This window comes from Dendrobates tinctorius, unplaced genomic scaffold (assembly GCF_039654945.1).
Source record: "Dendrobates tinctorius isolate UK_male_01 unplaced genomic scaffold, ASM3965494v1 ptg000046l, whole genome shotgun sequence".
Classification (NCBI taxonomy): domain Eukaryota; kingdom Metazoa; phylum Chordata; class Amphibia; order Anura; family Dendrobatidae; genus Dendrobates; species Dendrobates tinctorius.
Genome location: NW_027361714.1, coordinates 66,028,111 through 66,053,821, shown reverse-complemented (window position 1 = coordinate 66,053,821; position 25,711 = coordinate 66,028,111). Strand labels below are relative to the sequence as shown.

Here is a 25,711-nt window from a genome sequence, read left to right as displayed (position 1 = left end):
TCTGTCTTCGTGGATTGCGGATCGTCGTTGAACTTTATTGACTCTGACTTGGTGTTCAGGTGTAAGTTAGGGACAGTTAGGCTGGAGACTCCTATCCATGTTGTTGCCATTGACAAAACACCACTGGTTAAGAATGACGTCATATTTCTTACAGAGGCGTTTCTCCTTAAAGTGAGTTCCTTGCACCAGGAACATATTTCATGTTTTGTTGTCGACAACCTGCCTGTGGGACTGGTGTTGGGGTTGCCCTGGTTACAATTACATAATCCTTTGATTAATTGGGAATCTCGGGACATTGTTAAATGAGGTCCCTATTGTTCTGAAAAATGTCTTGCTACTGTGTCTGTGTTGTCCGTCGGTCTGGAAGGTATTCCGGAGTACCTAAAAGACTATACGGACGTTTTCTCCGAAAAAGAGGCTGAAGTTTTACCACCACACCGCCCATTTGATTGTGCCATTGACCTGGTTCCAGTGCTAAATTGCCCAAGGCCCGCTTGTATAACCTTTCGGGTCCCGAGCTGGCTGCTATGAAGGAATACATTTCTTCTCCGTAAGGGACACATTCGTCCTTCTGTCTCTCCCGTGGCGGCGGGGTTCTTTTTCGTAAAGAAAAAAGACGGTGGTTTGCACCCATGCCTCGATTTTCGAGAGTTAAATAAGATAACTGTGAGAAATACGTATCCCCTCCCACTTATTCCTGATTTGTACAACCAGTTGTCCGGAGCTAAGTGGTTTTCGAAATTAGATCTACGGGGAGCGTATAACCTTATCCGAGTCCGGAAAGGAGATGAGTGGAAAACTGCTTTTCTCACTACTGAAGGGTTGTTTGAAAATTTGGCAATGCCTTTCGGTCTGACCAATGCTCCAGCGGTCTTCCAAAATTTCATCAATCACATGTTCTCTGATTTTATTGGACGTTTTATGGTGGTGTATTTGGATGACATACTGATCTGCTCACCTGATAAACAGGCTCACATTGGTCATATTGGGGCAGTTCTCCAAAGGCTTCGGGAGAACTGTCTCTTTGCTAAACTAGAGAAATGTTTATCTTTTGTTCAGGAACTGTCTTTTCTGGGATTCATTGTGTCTGCTGAGGGGTATCGCATGGATCCTAATAAGGTGCAGGCCATTGTCGATTGGGTTCAACCTTGTGATTTGAAGGCTCTGCAGCGATCCTAGGATTCGCCAATTACTATCGCAAATTTATGAGGGGGTTCTCACAGGTGGTTAAACCCCTCACAGACATGACTCAAAAGAGGGCCGATATCAAGAATTGGTCAGCCGCAGCGATAGCAGCGTTTCAGTTTTTAAATAAATGTTTCATGTCTGCTCCGGTTCTTATTCAACCGGACCCGTCTGAACCATTTATTGTTGAGGTGGACGCCTCAGAGGTGGCGGTGGGGGCGGTTTTGTCCCAGGGACCCGCCACTTTGACTAATTTGAGACCTTGCGCCTTTTTCTCGAAGAAATTCTCCCCTGCGGAGAGAAACTATGATGTTGGGAATCGAGAACTTCTGGCCGTGAAGTTGGCATTTGAAGAATGGAGGCATTTTTTGGAGGGGGCTGTCCATCCTATAACCGTAATTACGGACCACAAGAACCTAGCTTACATTGAGTCCACTAAAAGGTTGACTCCTAGACAGGCTAGATGGTCACTTTTTTTTCCCGATTCCACTTCTCTATCACTTTTCGACCAGGATCCAAAAATGTCAGAGCTGATGCCTTGTCGCGCAGTCTAGACCTGGTTTCCCCCCCGAACCTCCATCCTCCATTCTTCAGCCCGGGGTGGTGGTGGCAGGTATTTCTAATATGTTGGAACGGGAGATTCGGGAAGCCCAATCTCTTGCACCTCCGGCTAAGCTGGTGGATAAACTTTTCCTACCAGCTCAGTTTTGTGTCAAGGTCCTCCGGGAGTTCCACGACTCAGTTCTGGGTGGACATCCAGGGATCTCGGCTACCCGGAAAGCCATCGATAGAATATTCTGGTGGTCTTTTTTAGCCTCTGATGTTGGGGAATATGTCTCTGCTTGTGATGTTTGTGCCCGTGCGAAAAAACCCCATAACGAGCCGGCCGGGGAATTGGTACCACTGCCAATTCCTGAGAGACCATGGACTCATTTGTCCATGGATTTCATCACCAACCTTCCCCTCTCCAATTGTAATACCGTCGTTTGGGTTGTGGTGGACAGGTTTAGTAAGCAGGCACATTTTGTACCTTTGGCAGCTCTACCTAATGCGGAAACATTGTCCAGATTGTTTGTGGAGCATGTGGTGCGGTTGCATGGGGTACCCTTGAATGTGGTGTCTGATAGGGGAGTACAATTTGTTTCCAGATTTTGGAGGGCATTTTGTAAGAGGTTGGGTATTGGTCTGTCCTTTTCATCCGCTTACCATCCAGCGACTAATGGCCAGACTGAGCGGACCAATCAGTCTCTGGAGCAAATTCTGCGTTGCTTGACCTCAGCCTGACAGGATGATTGGTGTACTGCGTTACCTTTGGCCAAGTTTGCATTTAACAACCGCATTAACCAGTCTACGGGTACATCTCCTTTTTTCTGCAACTATGGGTTTCATCCACATTTTGGAGAGTTTTCCCGTTTGGACTCTGGGTGTCCTGGGGAGGATGAGACTATCCAGCGGTTGGGGGAGGTATGGCGGGAGGTCCAGAGTAACATTACGAAGGCCCAGGATAAATATAAGTTTCTTGCAGACAAAAAATGGTCCGTGGGGCCGGTGTTCCAGGTTGGGGATAAGGTATGGTTATCTACTAAGAATATAAGGCTCAAGGTCCCCTGTTATGAATGAGTCACCGTAGGAGGCAAAATCAGAAATACTAGCTAAGTCCAGAAAACCAGATAAGTTGGCAGCTATCGGATTGCAGACCCCTGAACCTATCAACAACAACTAGCAGTAGCCGTGGGGGGTTCCAACGGTGCCCTAGACCCCTCGATCACAGCCGGAGAACTAAATAGCCTAAAGACAGAAAGGGAAATCTAAACTGCCCCAGAGCAGACCCCAAAGCAATAGGCAGCCCTCAACATATAATGACGGTGAAGCAAGATGAAAAAACACTACACAGATAGAAAGATAGGCTGAGCAAATGATGGGGCCCAAGCTAACTAAATAGGACAGGATAGAAAAGCTGTTTGCAATGCGCCAAAACCCTATAAAAACAAGAGCCAACAGGCTGATAGGGAAAAAAGCCCTGAAGACGCTAGGCTTCAAAAAGACTATATCAGTACTCAGGTATTTTCTGAAGACAGAGCAAAAAGAAATTCCGCTCACCCCAGCAGGGAATGGCAGAAATCCAGAAAAACAAGGCAAATCAAAACCAAAACACAAATGCAAAAAGCAGAGCAGAAAACTTAGCTTTTGAGGAGCAAGAATCAGACTGGTCTCCTAGAATCCCTCAGAGAGATCACCAGCAAGGCAGAAGGGCATCGGCTGCCTTATATCCAGTCAGCAATTCCCGTCACCCAGTCATCATCATCCAGCTCATTTGCTTGGTAATCAGCCTCACTACCTTCCTTCACCAGAAGAGGGAGTTCATCAGACCTCAATGGTGAAGGGGAAAATGAACTTACAACAGTACCTCCCCCTTGAGGAGGGGTCACCGAACCCTCATCCACGCCACCAGGGCGATCAGGGTGAGCCCGATTAAAGGCACGCACCAGTCTTTTGGCATGAATATCAGAGGCAGAGACCCAGGAATTATCCTCCTGACCATAACCCTTCCACTTATCCAAATACTGGAGTCTCCGTCTAGCCAGACAGGAATCCAGTATCTTCTCTACCTCATATTCCATGTTACCTTCAACCAATACAGGGTCCGGAGGTGCCACCCCAGGAACTACTGGTTCAACAAACCTCTTCAACAAGGACTTATGAAACACATTATGGATTTTAAATGTGACAGGAAGAGCCAAACGAAAAGAGACCGGATTAATAATCTCCAAAATCTTGTAAGGTCCAATAAATCTAGGCTTAAACTTAGGAGAAGCCACCTTCATAGCGATATTTTTTGATGATAACCAAACCATATCACCAACCTTAAACTGGGGACCAATGGTCCTATGTCGGTTGGAAAACCGCTGGGCCTTTTCCTGGGAGAGAGATAACTTATCCACCACTTGGTCCCAGATCTGGTGCATTCTCTCCACCACAGTGTCAACACCTGGGCAGGCAGAAGGCTCCACCTGCCCTGAAGAAAATCGAGGATGAAACCCAAAGTTACAAAAAAAAGGTGACATCAAAGTGGCAGAACTAGCTCTATTATTTAAAGCAAATTCGGCCAAGGGCAAAAATGAAATCCAATCATCCTGATCAGCGGAAATAAAACATCTCAAATACGACTCCAAGGTCTGGTTTGTTCTCTCCGTCTGCCCATTGGTCTGAGGGTGAAAAGCAGAGGAGAAGGACAACTGAATTCCCAGCTTGGAACAAAAAGTCCTCCAAAATCTAGACACAAACTGAACTCCTCTGTCAGATACAATGTTCTCAGGAATCCCGTGCAAGCGAACCACCTGTTGCAAAAACAGGGGCACCAACTCAGAGGAAGATGGCAACTTAGGGAGTGGTACAAGATGAACCATCTTAGAGAACCTATCACAAATCACCCAAATAACAGTCATTCTCTGAGAGACAGGCATATCAGAGATGAAATCCATTGAAATATTGGTCCATGGCCTCCTGGGGACTGGCAAAGGCATCAACAACCCACTAGAGCGAGAACAAGGTTTAGACCGGGAGCAAGTCCCACAGGACTGCACAAAATTCCTGACATCACGAGACAAGGCGGGCCACCAAAAAGATCGACTCACCAGATCTCTAGTACCAAAAATACCTGGATGACCAGCCAATGCAGAGCAATGAACTTCAGACATCACTCTCTTCTTCCACTGGTCAGGAACATACAACTTTCCACTGGGACAACGCTCAGGTTTGTCCTCCTGGAACTCTTGCAGAGCACGTCTCAAATCGGGCGAGATGGCAGAAAGAACTACCCATTCTCCTAAGATGGTAGCAGGCTTGGTCACCACAGGAGAATCAGCAAAGAAGCTCCTAGAGAGAGCGTCAGCCTTGACATTCTTAGTGCCAGGAAGAAAAGAGACCTCAAAATCAAAACGTGTAAAAAACAAGGCCCACCTAGCCTGTCTAGGGTTCAAGCGTTTGGCCGACTCCAGGTAAATTAAATTCTTGTGGTCAGTGAGGACCACGACTTGATGTTTAGCTCCCTCCAACCAATGTCTCCACTCCTAAAATGCCGATTTCATGTCTAACAGTTCCCGATTCCCCACATCATAGTTACGTTCAGATGGAGAGAACTTTTGGGAAAAGAAAGAACAGGGATTCATTTTAGATGTTACAGGATCCTTTTGGGACAAAACTGCTCCTGCACCAATCTCAGAAGCGTCCACCTCTACCTGGAACGGGAATGAGACATCAGGTTGCCGCAAAACCAGGGCAGAAGTGAATCTTCGCTTCAGCTCCTGAAAGGAAGAAACAGCCTCCGGAGACCAATTCAACACATCAGCACCCTTCTTAGTCAGATCAGTCAATGGTTTGGCATTACTAGAAAATTTTGCTATAAATTTCCGATAAAAATTAGCAAAACCCAAAAACTTCTGGAGGGCCGGCAAAGAAGTGGGCTGAACCCAATCATAAATGGCCTGTACCTTGGCCGGGTCCATTTCAATAGTTGACGGAGACAAAATAAATCCCAAAAATGAAATTCTCTGTACCCCAAAAAGGCATTTCGATCCTTTGACATACAGGGAATTGTCCCTCAAGATCCGGAACACAGTCCGAACATGTTCCACATGAGAATCCCAATCCTTGGAGAAGATCAAAATATCATCCAGATAGATAATCAAAAATGTATCCACAAAGTCTCGGAAAATGTCGTTCATGAAGCACTGGAAGACAAGAAGGGGCATTAGTGAGCCCAAAAGGCATCACCAGGTACTCAAAATGTCCCTCCGGAGTTTTAAACGCCGTCTTCCATTCATCCCCATGCTTAATGCGGATAAGATTATACACCCCCCTGAGGTCAAGCTTGGTAAACCAGCAAGCACCTTTAACTCTGGAGAATAGATCCGAAATCAGGGGTAACGGATACTGATATTTAATAGTAATTTTGTTGAGGGCGCGATAATCAATACAAGGCCTTAATGAACCATCCTTTTTGGCCACAAAAAAAAATACCAGCACCTAAGGGTGAAGAGGATGGTCTAATATGACCCTTCTCCAACGCCTCCTTAATATAGGATCGCATAGCCTCGTGCTCGGGTACAGATAAATTGAAGAGCTGACCCTTGGGAAATTTACACCCCGGGCTCAGTTCAATTGCACAGTCATAACTCCTATGAGGAGGCAAAGACACAGACTCATTCTCACTAAATACATCATAAAAGTCCGCCAAATAGTCAGGAACATCATGCGACTGAGGAGAGGTGGAAAAAAACGGAGCCTCACTAAGGGCACACCGACAACCCCAACTCACCACAGACACAGATTTCCAATCCAAAACTGGATTATGAATTTGCAACCAGGGAAACCCCAGAACAATGGTATCATGCAAATTATGCAACACCAAAAATCTGCAATTTCCTTGATGGTCTGGGGCGACCCGCATTACCACCTGGGTCCATAACTGAGGTTTATTTTTCGCCAAAGGAGTAGCATCAATCCCCCTCAAAGGGATAGGTGTCCACAGAGGTGTCATCGGAAATCCACAACGTTTAGCAAAATCCAAGTCCATTAGGTTCAGGGCTGCTCCCGAATCCACAAAAGCCTTGGTGGAAAATGTGGACAGGGAGCAGATCAGAGTAATTGCCAGAAGAAACTTAGGTTGAACACCACCCATAGAAAACGTGTGTGCAAAACGTTTCTCTCGTTTAGGACAGACAGAAATAATATGCGAGGCATCTCCACAAAAAAAACACAGCTTATTACGCCTTCTGAACTCCTGACGTTGCTCCCTGGACAAAACTCTATCACATTGCATAGGTTCAGACACTTGTTCAACAGGTGGCAGCACCTCTCGTGCAGTCCTGCGTTCACGTAAACGCCGATCAACCTGAATGGCTAATGACATAGAATCGTCAAGACCAGAGGGAACAGGAAATCCCACCATAGTATCTTTTACGGCTTCTGACAAACCCTTCCGAAAGAGAGCTGCCAAGGCATTATCATTCCAGGTAGTAAGGACCGCCCACTTTCGGAATTTTTGACAGTACAATTCTGCAGAATCTCGACCCTGGCTCAATGTCAACAGGGTCTTTTTAGTCTGATCAATAGCATTAGGTTCGTCATACAACAGCCCCAAGGCTTGAAAAAATGCATTCACATTAGTCAGAATAGGATCATCTGGTTTCAAAGAAAACGCCCAATCCTGGGGATCGCCACGCAGCAAAGAGATGACAATTTTAACCTGCTGCGTGGAGCTCCCTGACGAGTTAGGCTTCAAAGCAAAAAATAATTTACAATTATTTTTGAAATTCAAAAATTTAGACCGATCCCCAAAAAACACATCAGGAGTAGGGATCTTTGGTTCAGCAGCATGTGAATGAGCAAGGTAGACGGAAATTCCCGCACTTCCGCAGCGAGCTGCTCCACATGATCAGACAATTGCTTTATCTCCATTGAGAGACAAAAAAATTCCCCCTACGGCCTCAGAGATATAGAGGAAAAAATATACACAACTTTTTTTTTTTTTTTTTTTACAATTCTTTCCTGCTATTGAGTACCCTAGGATCTGCGGTATGGCTGGTGATTCTGTTATGAATGAGTCACCGTAGGAGACAAAAACAGAAATACTAGCTAAGTCCAGAAAACCAGAGAAGTTGGCAGCTATCGGATTGCAGACCCCTGAACCTATCAACAACAACTAGCAGTAGCCGTGGGGGGTTCCTACGGTGCCCTAGACCCCTCGGTCACAGCCGGAGAACTAAATAGCCTAAAGACAGAAAGGGAAATCTAAACTGCCCCAGTGCAGACCCCAAAGCAGTAGGCAGCCCCCAACATATAATGACGGTGAAGCAAGATGAAAAAACACTACACAGATAGAAAGATAGGCTGAGCAAATGATGGGGCCCAAGCTAACTAAATAGGACAGGATAGAAAAGCTGCTGTCTGCAATCTGCCAAAACCCTATAAGAACAAGAGCCAACAGGCTGATAGGGAAAAAAGCCCTAAAGACGCTAGGCTTCAAAAAGACTATATTAGTACTCAGGTATTTTCTGAAGACAGAGCAAAAAGAAATTCAGCTCACCCCAGCAGGGAATGGCAGAAATCCAGAAAAACAAGGCAAAACAAAACCAAAACACAAATGCAAAAAGCAGAGCAGAAAACTTAGCTTTTGAGGAGCAGGAATCAGACTGGTCTCCTAGAATCCCTCAGAGAGATCACCAGCAAGGCAGAAGGGCATCGGCTGCCTTATATCCAGTCAGCAATTCCCATCACCCAGTCATCATCATCCAGCTCAGGTGCTTGGTAATCAGCCTCACTACCTTCCTTCACCAGAAGAGGGAGTTCATCAGACCTCAATGGTGAAGGGGAAAATGAACTCACAACAGTCCCCTCTGCGAAGCTTGGTCCTAAGTTTATTGGTCCCTATGAAATTACCGAAGCGGTTAACCAGGTGGCTTTTCGGTTGCGTCTCCCGTCATCTCTACGGATCCCCAATGTTTTCCATAGGGCCCTTTTAAAACCTGTAGGGTCCTGTGGGAAGGGGTCATCGTCTTCCCCGCCCACGGTTTTGGTAGACGGGCAGTCTGAGTATGAGGTGGAACGAATTGTTGACTCTAGGTTGGTCCGTCGTGCCCTTCAATATCTTGTACATTGGAAAGGCTACAGTCCTGAAGACCGGTCGTGGGTTCCTGCTCGATCGGTTCATGCGGATCGGTTGGTCCTGGCCTTTCACGCCAAGTATCCTGAGAGACCCGGGGGTCCAGTGGCCCCCCCCGTTGAGAAAAGGGTACTGTCATGATCCAGGATTGGGTTTGTCTTTGGCCCGTCCTGGTCAGACAGAGGTTAATTGTTTCTGCCTCTCTCTGGCAGAGGGCAGCTATTTAATGCTCACTTGACCTAGGTCCAGTGTCAGTTATACTCCTGCCCTCGGCTGAGTTAGTTGACCTCGTGCGTACGTGTGCCTTGTGCCTGATAACTTGCTTGCTTGTTTGGTTTTGATCCGGTTCTGTCCCTGTTACGAGTTCTGCCTGTCCCTCTTGTACTGCGCTACCTCTCTGTGTATGACCCTCTGCCTGTGACTTGACTATTCTCTTCTCGTCCCTCTGGTACCTCACAGCCCTCTCCGTGTACGAACCCTCGCTTGTCTGACCTGCGTTTTCCTCTCCTCTACTACAGTTTCCCTGCAGTAGGTACATTACATCATCTACAGCAGTAGGACGCTAAGCCCCGCCCCCTGCAGTCACATGATCGTAGGTCCTGGGACTCCTTACTACTTTCAGTGCCGCAGGTCCTGTCTGCTTGGACCATCACTACAGTATTGAACACCACGCTCTCCCATAGTGTGGGTAAGTCACCCTGCTCTGCATGGCAGTTTGCCAACGCTGACAGGGTCGTTACATTGGAATCCTGACAGACAACTTGCATAATTGCAAAACAATAGAAACTATCTTGCAAGTACAAAGGTACCCACCTTATCTATCACTATCTGACCCTTTAACGAGCTTTGCAAGATGGTCAGAGATAAATGCTTAGGCCGGGATCACACATGCGAGGAACACGGCCAAGTCTTGCATGTTAATACCCGGCACTGCCGCCAGCACACGGAAGCGGAGCTTGTGGCCACATAGCAATACATGGAGCCGCACACTCCAATCCGAGTGCTGGCTGCAGTGCCGGGTATTAACATGCAAGACTCGTCCGTGTTCCTCGCATGTGTGATCCCGGCCTTAGCCAGAAACTCATCTACAGACAGCCTCTATTGTGGTGGGGGGTTGCTGAAGCCGAGGCATTCCAGGTGACAGTAATGATTTGGCTTTCATTGTTTCTTTACTACAGATTGTGATTATTATTCTGTGCATGATGAATTGGGATACAGTTACAATGACAATGATTAGGATCCCAGGAGGAGTCAGGATAATGTTAGTAGATTTGTTTTTCCTAGGGGCTTTTTTAATACAACATATTGCTAACCACAAAGTTCTCAGATTTTTTTCTAAGAAATTACACAGGATGTAAGAAAGTGAATATCAGCAAATTATTGTACACATACCTGCCACATATCAGTAACCGATGTCTCATACAGTTTGCTTACTGCTGCATAACATTTCTAATTTCCTGTTTGAGATGTTTTATTTTGTTACTTAGTACTCTGTGATCCCCCTGATTTTGAGTTTTTAATTTCATCACCAGTAAACAAAAGCCATTGAATTGTAAAAATACTATGTAATGGTATTTTGCTTGTATGCTTCCTGGTATACTTGGGTATACATTGACCCATTTCAGTACATGTATTTTGATGTTTTTATATCGAACTGACAGCTCTAGTATACTATACTGCTTCTGTCATGAATGTCATTTTTATCTTGCAGGCTAAGGCAATGTTCCCACGATGAGTATTTGGTGCTTTTTGGAAGCTGCAGATTTTCTGCAGCATTATCTAGATTAGGTTACTTGTGGGGGGGGGGGTTATTGTGCTTTTCCATGCTTTTTTTTAACATGCATTTTATCACATTTTTCAGCTGTCACCAGGTTTTTGCTACCTAATCTGAGAGCAGCATGATGTAGAGAAAGAGACCCTGATCCCAGCGAAGTGTCGCTTACTGGGCAGCTTAGTGTAATTTTTACAAAATCATTGTTTTATTAGCAGGGGGTAGGGTTGATCGAATAGCTTCAGATAAGAGGTTATCAGAATAGCAATAGCACTTACCGAATAGCTATAGCGGTAACCTGGATACCTGGAGCGCTCCCGATGATCAGCTGATCGGCTTCGCAGCTGCATGTGTCGCGGCTGTGTGACAGTCACAAGAAACGAGCTCTCCAAGCATGCGTTGTGACTGTCACACAGCCGCTACACATGCAGCTGTGGAGCCGAACAGCTGATTATCGGGAGTGCTCCAGGAATCCAGGTTACTGAGGCAGCTATTCAGTAAGCGCTATAGCTATTCGGATAAGCACTTATCCGAAGCTTTTCAATCAACCCTAGCAGGAGGTTATCACTCAAGGACTATTTGGCCTGCTGCCAGGTAGTCCAACCCTGCCGCAAGTACTGATTAGCAACTTTTTGCCTATGCACAGTGTATAATGTAGAAAGCTGCCAATCAGTGGTGTGGGTGGGATTATATATAGCTTAGCATTTAGAGAACTGCTACATCTGCAGCGGATAAAACTGTTTTGAAACAAAACTGCAACGCCCAGTAGAGTTACTGTATGATACATCACTGGAGTCAGGGTCACTGCCTCTACATCAGTGTTTCCCAAACCCCGTCTTCCTGTGCCTTAAAAGATCATTTTCTCAGGATTTCCTTAATATTTCACAGCAGAGATAACCAATGGCAGTTTCTGATGCCTTGCTAATAATTCTATCACCTGTGAAATATAAAGCAATAGGTAAAAACCTGATTTGTAGGGGGTAGGGAGAACTGGATTTGGGAAACGTTGCACTACATCATGCTGTTCTCAGATGGGGTAGCAAAAACCTGATGATAGATTCCCTTTGGCCGGGGTCAGACTTGCGAGTGTGATGAGAGAAATTCACGCGAGTCTCTCGCATCAATACCCGGCACTGCCGCCGGCACTCGGGATCGGAGAGTGCGGCTGCATAGAAATACATGCAGCCCCATACTCTGGTCCTGAGTGCCGGCGGCAGTGCCGGGTATTGATGCGAGAGACTCGCGTGAATTTCTCTCATCACACTTGCAAGTCTGACTCCGGCCTTTAAGTGAAACTGCTTTGATTTAGAAACTTTGCGTTACTTAACTTTGTTAAGTCTTAATTGCTAATGTCAGGTGGATTCCATGCATTTTTAGCACTTTTCCACTGAGAAATGCAATAAGAACTCATATGAGCTTTTTACGTGCTGATTTTCTCATCCCGTTCAAGTCTATGGGGAAAATCGACAAATAAACGCATATATGTTGTAAGAGGAATTGACTTGTTCTAGATTTCAAAATTACACTATAGGACAGTTTATGCCTTGTTCTAGATTTCCAAATTACACTATAGGTCAGTTTATGCAGTGTAAAAAAGTGGGTATGAGATTTTTCTAAATCCCATTCACTTTGATTGAACGTTTACACGCTGCACTTTTTTGCGCAACGAAAATACGCAGCATCACAAATTCACCAAACACTCTTTGTGAGAGCTTAGCCTAAAATATTTGTAAGAATTAAAAGATGTGAAATGTACAGTCTAATTGTACTCTTTAAAAGCTATTGAATAATTCCATAAGCTACACCACTCTTTGGAAAGGACCCCAATGATGAATTCTTTAGCATCTTTGAGACAACCAAGTAAGACAGTGTATTAGCTGGATTCCAATAGAGACTTAAAGGCAAATATCATATAAAGTGGTGTAATCCTAGATATTTTGAGTACAGCACTACGCCTATGATTTCTTGCAGCTGTGAGACATGTCCTTGCCAAAGTTAACAATAACAACTATTACAGCCTTTTGAGATATTTCTTAGGAAACAGGATACAGACACCTAAATTTATCATTTTTAATAAGCAACTAAATAATTTGATGGGAATGATTAATAACTTAGGGCGCATTAATAAGCTAATGTCTGGTGTTACAAGGGCCTGATGATTTGTGCCATGTACAGCATGTTCCTGATTAATCCCTCTCTGACATCCAACGTACTATCCCGTCCATGTGTCCTTGGCCTGTCTGACCATGGACGGGATAATACGTTATATCTTTAATGTGACCACCGCGACTGAAGTCTCCGTGATCGCATTAAAATTCCAGCGCCATCTTACCTGTAGGAAGATGGTGTTGGCATCCCGGGGGGGTGTCCCCGCCCACCTGCTCTCACGATCGCTGTGAGTGGCTGTTCAATTCTGAACAGCCAATCGCAGCCTTTCATATTGTTTCAGCCAATCAGATTGGCTGAAAATGTGATGTCCCAGCCTAGAATCAAGTACCGATGTACTCGATCCTATGCTGGTGCCTGGCAGCGCCAGGCATTGCCCAAAATGGCTCAGATTGGCGGGTTCAACGATCACATCAATCGCACCAATAGCAGGGTACAGCCACGGTGTTACCGCACTGTGCCCTGCCGGTGACCTGCCTAGGATCGGTGCTGTAAGAACACAGATCCTAGGCCGGTGCCTAGAAAAGGCCAGGCATGGCCTGCAGCTGCTGATTGGCGCGATCAATGTAATTGCGGCTGTCCCCTGCCAGTGACCTGCCTAGGACCAAAGCTGTGAGCTTCGATCCTAGGCCGGTGCTTGGCAACACCGGCATCACCAGGGCCAGCTCTAATTGGTGGGATCAATGTGATCATCAATTCCACCAATGACAGGTCACAGCAGCGGTATGACCGCTCCATGACCTGTCTGTGACCACACTGCAGGTCCTCACACTAGCTGAGGATTCCTGCAGAACAGTCACACTGCTAGATCTCCTGCTGTGCTGGGCCTTGTTGTGCCACAGAAGCCTGTTATACCACAATCCCTGCTGAAGAAAGAAGAGATACTACAACCGTAAGTGTTCCGATTCCTGCCCGATCTCTCTTCATCCACCTCGATCTCTCTTCATCCACCCCAATACCCTTTCCCCCCTTAACCCCTTACCTTTTTCGCTCTTTTTACCCCCCTTCCACTCCACCTTGGCTCTGCCTCCGTGAGCACATTTAGCAGCCGCCGAGTGTTGATTGGTGTCGCAGTTCACAGATCAAAACTCGTGCTCGCTTTTCTTTCTCACCCCCCTTTGCGCCACCTCAGTGTGCACATCCAGCAGACGCCGAACTTTGATAAGTGACGCAGTTCACTTATCAGAGCTCGTGCCTGCTGTTTCACACTTTTCTTTCTCACCCCATTTTATTCTCCCTTTTTGCTTTTTTTCTTTTAGCTTTATCTTTTCAGACAAGTTTGCACCAAACACTACCCCCTCACACATACACAAACAGTTAAAAATAAAGTACTTACCACAAGGACCATACTCATAAAAAAATGTCCTGCCCTTCACGTTTGTCCCAACAGTGCAATTCAGTGGAGGAGGCATATGCTTTCCTTGCCTCAGACACTGATAGCGAGGGAGAGGATCCCACATTTCTTTACTTTTCAGATTCTTTATCCTCATCCTTTTCCTCCTCATCTTCCTCCTCGGGTCCTGCGGAACTGCCACACACATGTCCCAGGACATAAGATGAGGCAGCGCCCACCATTCCAGAAGATGAGCCAGCGCACCCCTTTAAGGACGCTGTATGGACCTCGCCCCCCCCCCGAAAACTGCGAGCCACTGATTCATGATTTTGTGGTAGAATCAGGAATCAAGTTTGACACCACCGACCTCACAGAAATAGAATTTTTCAAAGTCTTATTCTCTGAGGATCTTGTTAACCTCATGGTGGACCAAACTAATTTATATGCTCATCAATTTTTGGCACAAAACCCCGGTATCCTGTAGATTATGCAGTTTTGAGGCCTGGTCCTTCACATGGGGATCCTGAAGAAGCCAGATATTCGGCAATATTGGAGTGTTGTTATTTTATACAACACTCCAGTGTTCCGAATGGTCATGGCCCAGACGCGCATTGAAGCCATCCACAAATTGCTGCATTTTACCGATAATGCAGTGTCCCCCATGAGATGACCCCAACTTTGACCGTCTGTTCAAAGTTTGGCCGGTCATCGAACACTTCAACAAAAAGTTTGCTGAAGTGTATGTGCCCCAAAGGGACATCTGCATGGATGAGTCCTTAGTTAATTTTAAGGGGTCAGATGCCATCAGTACCTGCCAAGCAAGAGGGCCAGGTACAGAATCAAACTCTATAAACTGTGTGAGAGTACCTCAGGGTACACCCACAGGTTTAGAGTTTACAAAGGAAAGGAAACCAGGATTGAACCCCCTAAATGTTTTCCTGTCCTGGGTGTGAGTGGCAAAATTGTGTGGGATTTGGTGCACCCCCTGCTGGATAAAGGTTATCACCTCTATACTGATAACGTTTATACCAGCATCTCACTCTTCAAATCCCTCTCTGCACGAGGTACCACAGCCTGCAAAAATCAGAGAGGCCTCCCGAAAATGCTGTGTAAAACGGCTTTATATGTGCATGGCCACAGTATTTTTATACATTTGTTATACTGTGTTTTTCTGTGTTTCAGTCTTTTGGTGGTGTGAACACTGTCCTACCGACTTGTTCGCTGTGTGCGTGGCCCATGCATTTGTATTCAATTGGTTTCTTGCTTTTGCAAGTTTTGGGAGGTCTCCACCCCTCCCTTGTGGGCCATGCATATATACAGCCATCTTACACAGCGTGTCCACATCGGTCATTACCTTTCTGAATCCTCCTCATATAGGTACTATTCACATTGTCAGGTTTTAAATACATCGGTTAGGGACTGCTCTGATGGGTATACCTTGACGTTTGGTAGAAGCAGAGCGGCTTAGTATACATTTTTTGCAAAAAAAGTATCAACTAAATACAATGTTTTGTTATCATCTTTTTACTAGCACTTTCTGTTTATTGTTATATATATTTTTTTTACAACAGAGTATTTTTATACGTTTGTTATAGTGTGTTTCTCTGTGTTTTAATTACAGTAAACAGTAGGTTAGTTCCAAAAAGGGGGAACATCTAGATAAGTTCCTTGGGGGCCTAGTTTCCAAAAAGGGGGCACTTGTTGGGTATTGCCACTGTTTAGGCACATCTAGATAAGTTCATTGGGGGCCTAGTTTCCAAAAGTGCACACTTGTTCGGCATTGCCACTATTTAGGCACATCTAGATGAGTTCTTTGGGGGTCTAGTTTCCAAATGGGGTCACTTGTGGGGGTATGTTACTGTTTAGGCACATCAGGGGCTCTGCAAACTGAACATGACACCCTCAGAGCATTCCATTAAAGTCTGCATTCCAAAATGTCACTACTTCCCTTCCAAGCCCCGAAGTGTGCCCAAACAGTAGTTTTCTCCCACATGTGGGGTATGAGCATACTCAGGAAAAATTGGACAACCTTTTGGGTCCAATTTCTCCTGTTACCCTTGGGAAAATAAAAACGTGGGGACTAAAAGATCATGTTTGTGGAAAAAATATGATTTTTTATTTTCACGGCCGGGCGTTATAAACTTTAGTGAAACACTTGAGGATTCAAAGTGCTCACCACACATCTAGAGAAGTTCCTTGGGGGGTCTAGTTTCCAAAATGGGGTCAATTGTGGGGGGTTTCCTCTATTTAGGCACATCAGGGGCTCTCCAAATGCGACATGGTGTCCGATCTCAATTCCAGCCAATTTTGGTTTGAAAAAGTCAAACGGCGCTCCATCCCTTCCGATCCCTGTCGTGCGCCGAAACAGCGGTTCCCTCCCACATATGGGGTATTAGCGTACTCAGGACAAATTGGACAACAACTTTTGGGGTCCAATTTCTCCTGTTACCCTTGAAAAAATAAAAAATTGGGGATTAAAAATCATGTTTGTGGAAAAAATATGATTTTATATTTTCATGCCTGAGCGTTGTAAACTTCTGTGAAGAACTTTGGGGTTCAAAGTGCTCACCAAACATCTAGATAAGTTCTTGGGGGGTCTAGTTTCCAAAATTGGATCACTTTGTCGTTTCCACTGTTTAGGCACTTCAGGGGCTCTCCAAATGCAACATGGCGAACGATCTCAATTCCGGCTAATTTTGGTTTGAAAAAGTCAAACGGCCGCTCCTTCCCTTCCGAGCTCTGCCGTGCGCCCAAACAGTGGTCCCCCCCCACATATAGGGTATAAGCGTACGCAGAGCAAATTGGACAACTTTTGCTGCCCAATTTCTCCTGTTACCCTTGGGAAAATAAAAAATTGGGGACTAAAAGATAATGTTTGTGGAAAAAATATGATTTTTTATTTTCATGCCCGGGCGTTATGAACTTTAGTGAAACACTTGGGGGTTCAAAGTGCTCACCACACATCTAGGTAAGTTAATTGTGGGATCTAGTTTCGAAAATGGGGTCACTTGTGGGGGTTTTCCACTGTTTAGTCACATGTCGCTCTCCAAACGCAACATGACGTCCGATCTCAATTCCAGCCAGTTTTGATTTGAGAAAGTCAAACGGGGCTCCGTTTCTTCCGAGTCCTGCCATGCGCCCAAACAGTGGTTTTCCCCCACATATGGGGTATCGGCGTACTCAGGAGAAATTGCATAACAACTTTATCTGTCCGTTTACCCTTGTGAAAATAAACAAAATTGTTGCTAAAAGATCATTTTTGTGACTAAAAAGTTAAATGTTCTTTTTTTCCTTCCACGTTGCTTCTGCTCCTGTGAAACACCTGAAGGGTTAATAAATTTCTTGAATGTGGTTTTGATCTGCTTGAGGGATGCAGTTTTTAGAATGGTGTCACTTTTGGGTATTTTCTGCCATACAGACCCCTCAAAGTGATTTAAAAAATGGTTTTGTAAATTTTGTTGTAAAAATGAGAAATCGCTGGTCAACTTTAAACCCTTATAACTTCCTGACAAAAAAAATTGTTTCCAAAATTGTGCTGATGTAAAGTAGAAATGTGAAAAATGTTATTTATTAACTATTTTGTGTGACATATTTCTGTTTTAAGGGCATAAACATTTAAAGTTTGAAAATTGGAAAATTTTCTAAATTTTCACCATATTTCCATTTTTTCTTAAATAAAGGGAAGTCATATTGAAGAAATTTTACCACTAAAGTGAATTACAATATGTCAAAAATATTCTCAGAATCACCAAGATCCGTTGAAGCGTTCCAGAGTTATTACCTCATAAAGGGACAGTGGTCAGAATTGTAAAAATTGGCCCGGTCATTAACGTGCCAACCACCCTCAGGCGTAAAGGGGTTAATTCCTTAGCAACATCTATCAGAGCCATGCCACACTTTAAAGAGAATCGGTCAGCAGGTTTTTGCTGTGTAATCTGAGAGCAGCTTGATGTTTGGACAGAGACCGTCATTCCTGTGGCGTATCACTGGACTGCTTGTTGGAGTTTCAATAAAATCTGAATTTTGTCCGCAGAAGGTTATCACTAGAGGACTAGTTGTCTTGTGCGAAGTAGTCCCCCTGCTTTGTGTAACCCCGCCTCCACCGCTGATTAGCAGCTTTCTGTCAGTTTAAAGTGTGCACAGCAGCCAGTCAATGGTGTGGGTGTGGTTATACAGAGCTCAGCATTCAGAAAACTACTAGATCTGCAACAGAAAGAACAGTGATGCCCCTATACCATGCTTGATAGCATACCAAAAACCTGGTCACAGATCCCCTTTAACAGCTTTGTGCGTATAGTCATAGTCTACTATTATCCTTGTAGTATACAAAAGGAGTGAGTGAAAAGAGTAACAAATGGATTCAGGAGCAGAGTACAAGTAGACTTTTTTAGTAGTATGTAACCATGGAAATAGTTAGAGGCTGTATACACAGAATAATCGGATACTTTTAACTGTTAGAAAAGTTGCTCCTTTATTTTTTCTACACCGAGGCAATAAATCTATCAGGAAAGAATTACTATAACTTATGTGGCCGCATTTCCAACTCCCACAAGGGTTCATATTCCCTGGCTGAAAGTTAGATCTGCCCACACATGCCTGGTTTCGGTTTTGCAGCACTACTATGCATATTGGTGCAGCAAAAGTGTACTCATGGTGTGTATGTGTGTGTACGTGCATATATACAGCTCTAGCAAAAATTAAGAGACCACTGCACAGTTTTATAAAAATCAGTTTCTCTACATGTCTGACAGCCATTCCATTCCAGTGTCAGTTGAATTCTAACCAGAGTACACCTCATTCTACTTAATGTGCTTCTGATTAGGTGATCACCTGAACCAAATCTTATTTAACAAAGGAAAGTACAAAAAAAAAAAACCTGCTGTGATGTTCACAATCCTCTTGCAATAGGACAAGCTGGATGGCTAAACAAGTGCTAGTAATATCCCAATAGTAATAGGAATGAAAAAATAACTTTTAAGCATGCCAAAGGAGTTGAAAAGAAAAGTTTTGAGTGAGGAAAAAAGGGGCTCAATTCTGGCTTTGCTAGCAGAGGGATACAGTGAGTGTCATGATGCTCCATCCTTAAAATTTCTAAGACGGCAGTCCATTACAACAAGGTCAAGCAGCAGACATTGGGGACAACAAAGCTACAGATCAGCAGAGGGCGAAAACAACTCTCCACTGACCGGGATGACCATCATCTTATTCGAATCTCACTCAGCAACCGCAGGATGAAATCAAAAGGCAAATAGCAGTAGGGGTGAAATGCAAGGCAAGAACAGTTGGTAACAGGCTCCTAGAGGCAGAGCTCGAGTCATGTAAAGCTAGAAAAAAGCCTTTCATCAATGAGAAGCAAAGGAGAGCAAGGCTAAAGTTTGCCAAAGACTATAAAGAATGGACCATAGTGGACTGAGGTAAGGTAATCTTCTCTGATGAGTCTAATTTTCAGCTTTGCCCAACACCTGGTCGTCTAATGGTTAGACGGAGACCTGGAGAGGCGTACAAGCCACAGTGTCTTGCACCCACTGTGATATTTGATGGAGGATCGGTGATGATCTGGGGATGCTTCAGCAAGGCTGGAATTGGGCAGGTTAATTTTTGTGAAGGGACGTATGAATCAAGCCGCAAACAAGGTTATCCTGGAAAAACAGTTGATTCCTTCTGCTCAGGCAATGTTCCCCATCTCTGAGGACTTTTTCCAGCAGGACAATGCACAATGCCACACAGCTAGGTCAATCAATGTGTAGATGAAGGACCACCACATCAAATCCCTGTCATGGCGAGCCCATTCTCCAGACCTGAACCCCATTGAAAACCTCTGGAATGTAATCAAGAGGAAGATGGATAGTCACAAGCTATCAAACAAAGAAAAACTGCTTAAATTTTTGTACCAGGAGTGGCATAAGGTCACCCAAAAGCAGTGTGAAAGACTGGTGGAAAGCATGCCAAGACGCATGAAAGCTGTGATTAAAAATTAAGAGACCACTGCAAATTGTTCAGTTTGTCTGATTTTTCTCTTCATAGGTATATTTTTGAATAAAATGTAAATTTTTCTTTTAGTCTATAAACGTCTGACAACATGTCTCCGAATTTCCAAGCAATAAATTTTGTATTTTTTTTCTGACAAAATTAAAATAAAGACCAGTGCTTTCAGACCTCAAATAGAAAACAAGAAAGAAAACAAGATCATAATCATTTAGAACCAACAATACTAATGTTTTAACTCATGAAGAGTTCAAAAATCAATATTTTGTGGAATAACCATTATTTTTAGAAACACCTCTCATGCGTCTTGGCATGCTTTCCACTAGTCTTTCACACTGCTTCTGGCTCAAAAATGTAAGCAGTTCTTCTTTGTTTGATGGCTTATGACTATCCATCTTCCTCTTGATTACATTCCAGAGGTTTTCAATGGGGTTCAGGTCTGGAGACTGGGCTGCCCATGACAGGGATTTGATGTGGTGGTCTCTTAATTTCTGCCAGAGCTGTATATATATATATATATATATATATATACACACATATATATATATATATATATATATATATATATGGACTACATTCTTGAAAAGCTCTGACTCATGAATTTTTAAACAGTTTACTCCTGTCCACCATAGCCATGTACTGCGCTGTTGTAGGCTCTGAAGAGTGAATGCTGGGGACACTCTAGCGCTACCAACTTTATTTATTAAAACTAAAATACAAAACTCGCAGAGAAAGATCATATTGGGTTAAGTTTGCCCGACACTCAGCAACGTATTATCTGATTTATGCTGAATATTTATCTGCTTAGCTGATCATTTCAATGAAGAACATAGTATGTTTGTTTTACTGTATTAATATTCCCTGAATGGTTGCACAGTTCTGGTTCTCACAGCATATTTGGTTGATATTTAATATTTACACACTCGACTACAGTAGCTGTGTCAGGTCTCTCAAACATGGGCAAAGATTTAAATGTGTGTCAGAGTATTAACCTTAAGTATATGAGCAATTGCATTGGGAATAAAATAAGTGCCCCCTTTCAACACCATGTAAATTCCAGCATTAAAGGGAACTTGTCACTTGAAACAATGCTATTAACCTGCAGACATCTGACAGCATTCTGACTAGAGTTGAGCGAATTTGTTCGGATTTGGTTCCGCATACTATCGGTAGCAAATATTGTTTTTGCAATATTCGTTGAACACAGTCAATGGGAGTAGAAATTTCCGAATATGTTCGGAACCGATCATCAAACATATATTCAGCACGAATAGGGTACCAATATGACACGAATATGCCAAATTCAGATTCGCAGACAAAATCCAAACAAATTCACTCAACTTTAATTCTGACCCCGCCTGCACTTAGATCTTTGCTGAAATGAACCTTATTCCTCCCAGTATCATTCGGGTGTCAGTCACGGGAGAGGTACTGTATTTTCATCCCCAGCGCTGACTGATAGCAGGATCAGCACTAAGGTCGGCTGTCAGTCAATGCCTGGAGTGTGTTTACAGCTGCCGCTCTCTTTACACAGAGTGGTGACTGAACGCTGCCGGGGGGAATAAAGTGAATTTTCTCACAGCATTGGGAGTCTAAAGCCCCCTTCTCACATAGCGAGATCGCTAGCGATATCGCTAAAGTGTCACCGATTTTGTGACGCAACAACGATATCGCCAACGATCTCCCTACATGTGACACGTGCCTGCGACCGGCCCCCCGCTGGATATCGCTGATCGCGCTCAAACTTCCTGGGCCATTTCTTCCTCGTTGGCGTCCCGCTGGCGCCAACTAGCGACGCATGGACGCAGGCGGAAGTCGTCATCATCGCTGCCGTGTGACAGGTAAGAACGACCACCGACGGGCTGCTGCGTCGCTGGTGAGATCTGCCTGTGTGGCAGCTCACTAGCGACCATTTAGCGATGCACCAGCGATCGTGACCGGGTCGTATCGTTATCGGGATCGCTTGTGCATTGCTAAATGTAACGGGACCCTAAGTGTGGACTCCAGGCAGATTCAGAGATCTATTAGCCTGCAAATTAATCCCGTATCTGCAGGTTAATAGCATTTTTCATTTGACAGATTCCCTTTAAAGCTACATTCCCACGGTGAGCTTTTGGTGAGTTTTTGATGTTGCAGCATTTGTGCATTAATTAAGTAAAATAGGTTATTAGCATTTTTAAAAAATCTGCAACATCAACAACTCACCAAATATTCATTGTAAGTACATAGCCTAAAGGAGTTTTTCACTTTTGGAACACCCTTGTCCCCCACCTGAAGTTTTTTCTTTGTTTTACTCACTGGGTCCTGCGCTGAGTCTTGGACACTGCTTCTAGTGTCTGTTGTTGTCTCTGGCGCTGACGTCACATCACCAACTCTGCAGCCAAGCGGTGAGCTCAGCGGCTCAAGCTACCAACTCGGGCAAACCCACCGAGCTCTCATACTGGCTGCAGCACTGTCGATGTGACTTCAGTGCTGCATACAATAGCAGACACCTGGAACAGCGGCGGTTACCCAAAGAGGGTGTGTAGGTCACTTTTTTTTTTAAACTGCTTTATAGTCTTATAATATGTTGTGTTGAGTCATTTCGGATTAGATTTTAGAAAGAGTCAGGATATAGTTTTTCTCATAGAGACCTCAAAATTCCTCGCATCTGTGTGAACTTAGATCATAAAATTCTGGCTACCAGGAGTTGCCTATAGGGGGCGCATAGTACTCATTAGTAAGTTCAGTGTTTAAATGTATGCAGTAAGCGTCTACGTTTCACCTAGTACTGCAGGAGGCTGAGATCTTATTGTTTGACTATATATCTAGATATGTGATTTGCAGCTGTCTACCACTAAACAGAGGTTTATCAGTGCCCACATTTGATGTAACACTCGGCTTATATTCCACAGTACATCATATAAAGAACCAAGTCATTTTGTTTCTCATTTTAGAGCCTTTCAGTACAAGAAAATGATTCTATATCGAAGAAATGGGGATCCTACTTTGCAGACTTCATTGCTGAAGCTAAGAGCTCTCAGGATACACCAAATCTGACATGGTGCTGTTCCAGTATTAGGAATTACAGCACAATAGCTATCCCCAGCATCACGGCAATAGTAGGTAAGCAATTGGATCTTCGTGATGGCTATGCTTTGTAAGTTAAAGGGTTGTAAAGGTTAGAAAAATATGGCTTCTGTGCTCCATAAGTACACTACAGTAGCTGTTCACATTTTTTTCTTTAATGGAACACATCTGGAACACCAGACACAACTTCAACCTGCAGAAACAAGGAGTTATGCTAAAATGTCACAAGCACAGAGGGAACCCTATCCCCCCACCCACCTTCACATCACAACTGAAACCTAAAGTTTGAGGAAGGGGTGCCTTATATTGTACATTAACTTTTGGATGCTGAAGTTAGGAATCGGCAACTCTATAAGTTAATAAAAAGTCTAAACCGATAAAAAGCAAGACTTCTAATTACGCTCAAACACAAGACCTCTCGCTGCACGGTGACCAGAGATCACAGACAGCTCGTAATTCAGCTGTATATATACAGTTTCTACAGGCACATGGTGTTCATAAGAAATATAACTAAGCTGGATGAATCATTTTGTCACTGCAAGCATTGCCATGCAGAGGTGTTGTTTCAATAGCTCGGTGTAAGCATGGCATGGATCTCCAGCTTCAGTCCCAGGCCACCCAGACACTATTTCTTTGCAGCCTTTTACAGTTCAACTTTACTGTCTCAACTATAATAAACTTCCTCACCATCTATTGATGTTGTTAGCCTCTCAGGGAAACAAAATGGGCGACTAAACATCATTATTTCGTGAGAATGTTCCAAGTGAGTTTGATATAATTGTGGTGGTACAGCAGAACTTGAAAGTACTGCAAGACCTGTTCTCCATTCCCACTTACACTGAGCACTATTGAAACATCAGCCTTGGAGTACTGTATTTGTAAGAAGAAAAACAAAGAACGCCATTAGATGGTGAGAACTGTTTCTACACTTCCGTTATATTAAAAGCACTGCTTCACTATATGTGTAGAACCGTGTGCCACATCAGTCTCAGACTTTCGATCACACAAAGCGGAATTTTGGATAAAGCTAATGCATACAAAACAATCAAATAGTGTAATCCTTTGCAAGTTCTCTATTTAAAGAGGTTGCTCAGAACTATTTTTTATTTTTTTACGATGGGATAATAGAGGCAACTACCTACATGTTGTACCTGGTGCCAGCTCAGAGCAGTCACTGACTGCTCCTGTCAATGATTCACCTCCTCTACCTCAACCAAACAGCTCCTCTTTTTCCAGATTGCTCTGTCAACAGGACGTGACTGCCAACGCCATGCTGATGGACAGGTGACTCCTTGCAATAGGGAGCTGGCTGTCAATCAGCATGAAATTGGCAATCGCACCATGTCAAAACAACAGAAGAGGAGTTGCTGCTCTGTCGACGTGATGTCAGTTTAAGACACTGAATCGCCATCAGGAGCGGTCCATCAACGCTCTGTGCAGGCAATTAGCAACTGCCTGCCTGTTAATTCTAAGCCCCGTAGTGAAAAAAAAAAAACTAAATAGTCCTGCTTAACCCATTTAAGGACAGTATATTCAACTCTAAGGTAAGAATTTCATGTAGAATAGGTTTATTTTTTTTTGTTTTCATGTACTTTTTCTGTGAAGTTTTCAAAGAATTGCCTAAAAATTTTGAACAAAAATATTTTCCTTACATTTTTGCTAAAAACTAAGAAAATTCCATTTGTAGGAGGCTTTGCAACTTTAATGAGCAAGCTACCCAGTGTCCCCAGGACATGAAAAGCATATTTACCTGGTTATGGCACAATGTGATTGCAAGGAGAGGGAATGTAGGGTAAATTTAGTATTTAGCAGTCTATTGCAGCTCCACATGGTTTGTTGGGGTGCTTTCACAGCTAGTTTGTGGACCTGCAGTGCGGTCACAGAGCGGTCATACCGCTGCTGTGACCTGTCATTGCTGGGATTGATGATCACATCACTCCCACCAATCAGAGCTGGTCCTGGTGACTCTGGTGTTGCTTGGCACCGGCCTAGGATCGGAGCTCACAGCTCTGATCCTAGGCAGGTCATCAGCAGTTCACTGACAGGGCATAGTGCGGTCACACCGCGGCTGTGCCCTGTAATTGGAGTGATCAACGATTACATCGATCGCGCCAATCAGCAGCTGCAGGCCATGCCTGGCCTTTCCTAGGCACCAGCGTAGGATTGGTGCTCTTACAGCACCGATCTTAGGCCGGTCCTGGCAGGGCATAGCACAGTAACACCGCGGCTGTGCCCTACGATTGGCGCGATCGATGTGATCGTCGATCGCGCCAATCTGATGGGTTTTAGATGATTCCTGGCATTTCCAGGCACTGGCCTAAGATCGAGTACATCGGTACTCGATCCTAGGCTGGGACCTCACTGTTTCAGCCAATCTGATTGTCTGAAACAATGAGAGAGGCTGCGATTGGCTGTTCAGAATTGAGCAGCCAATCACAGCGATCTTGAGTGTGGGTGGGCGGGGACACCCCCCCGGGATGCCAACACCATCTTCCCTGGAAGTAAGGTGCCGCCGGACTTTTAATGCGATCACCGCGAC

At 44.3% G+C, this 25,711-nt stretch overlaps 1 protein-coding gene across 1 annotated transcript in view; it reads left to right on the top strand.

The window, feature by feature from the left end:
* The window catches only part of NT5DC1 (5'-nucleotidase domain containing 1), a 430,483-nt gene that overhangs the window by 377,314 nt on the left and 27,458 nt on the right, over nucleotides 1-25,711 (top strand). Inside the window, exon 11 of the mRNA XM_073575978.1 lies at nucleotides 23,040-23,208. Within this exon, the coding sequence (XP_073432079.1) occupies nucleotides 23,040-23,208 (169 nt within the window). The remainder of the gene's footprint in view (nucleotides 1-23,039; nucleotides 23,209-25,711) is intronic.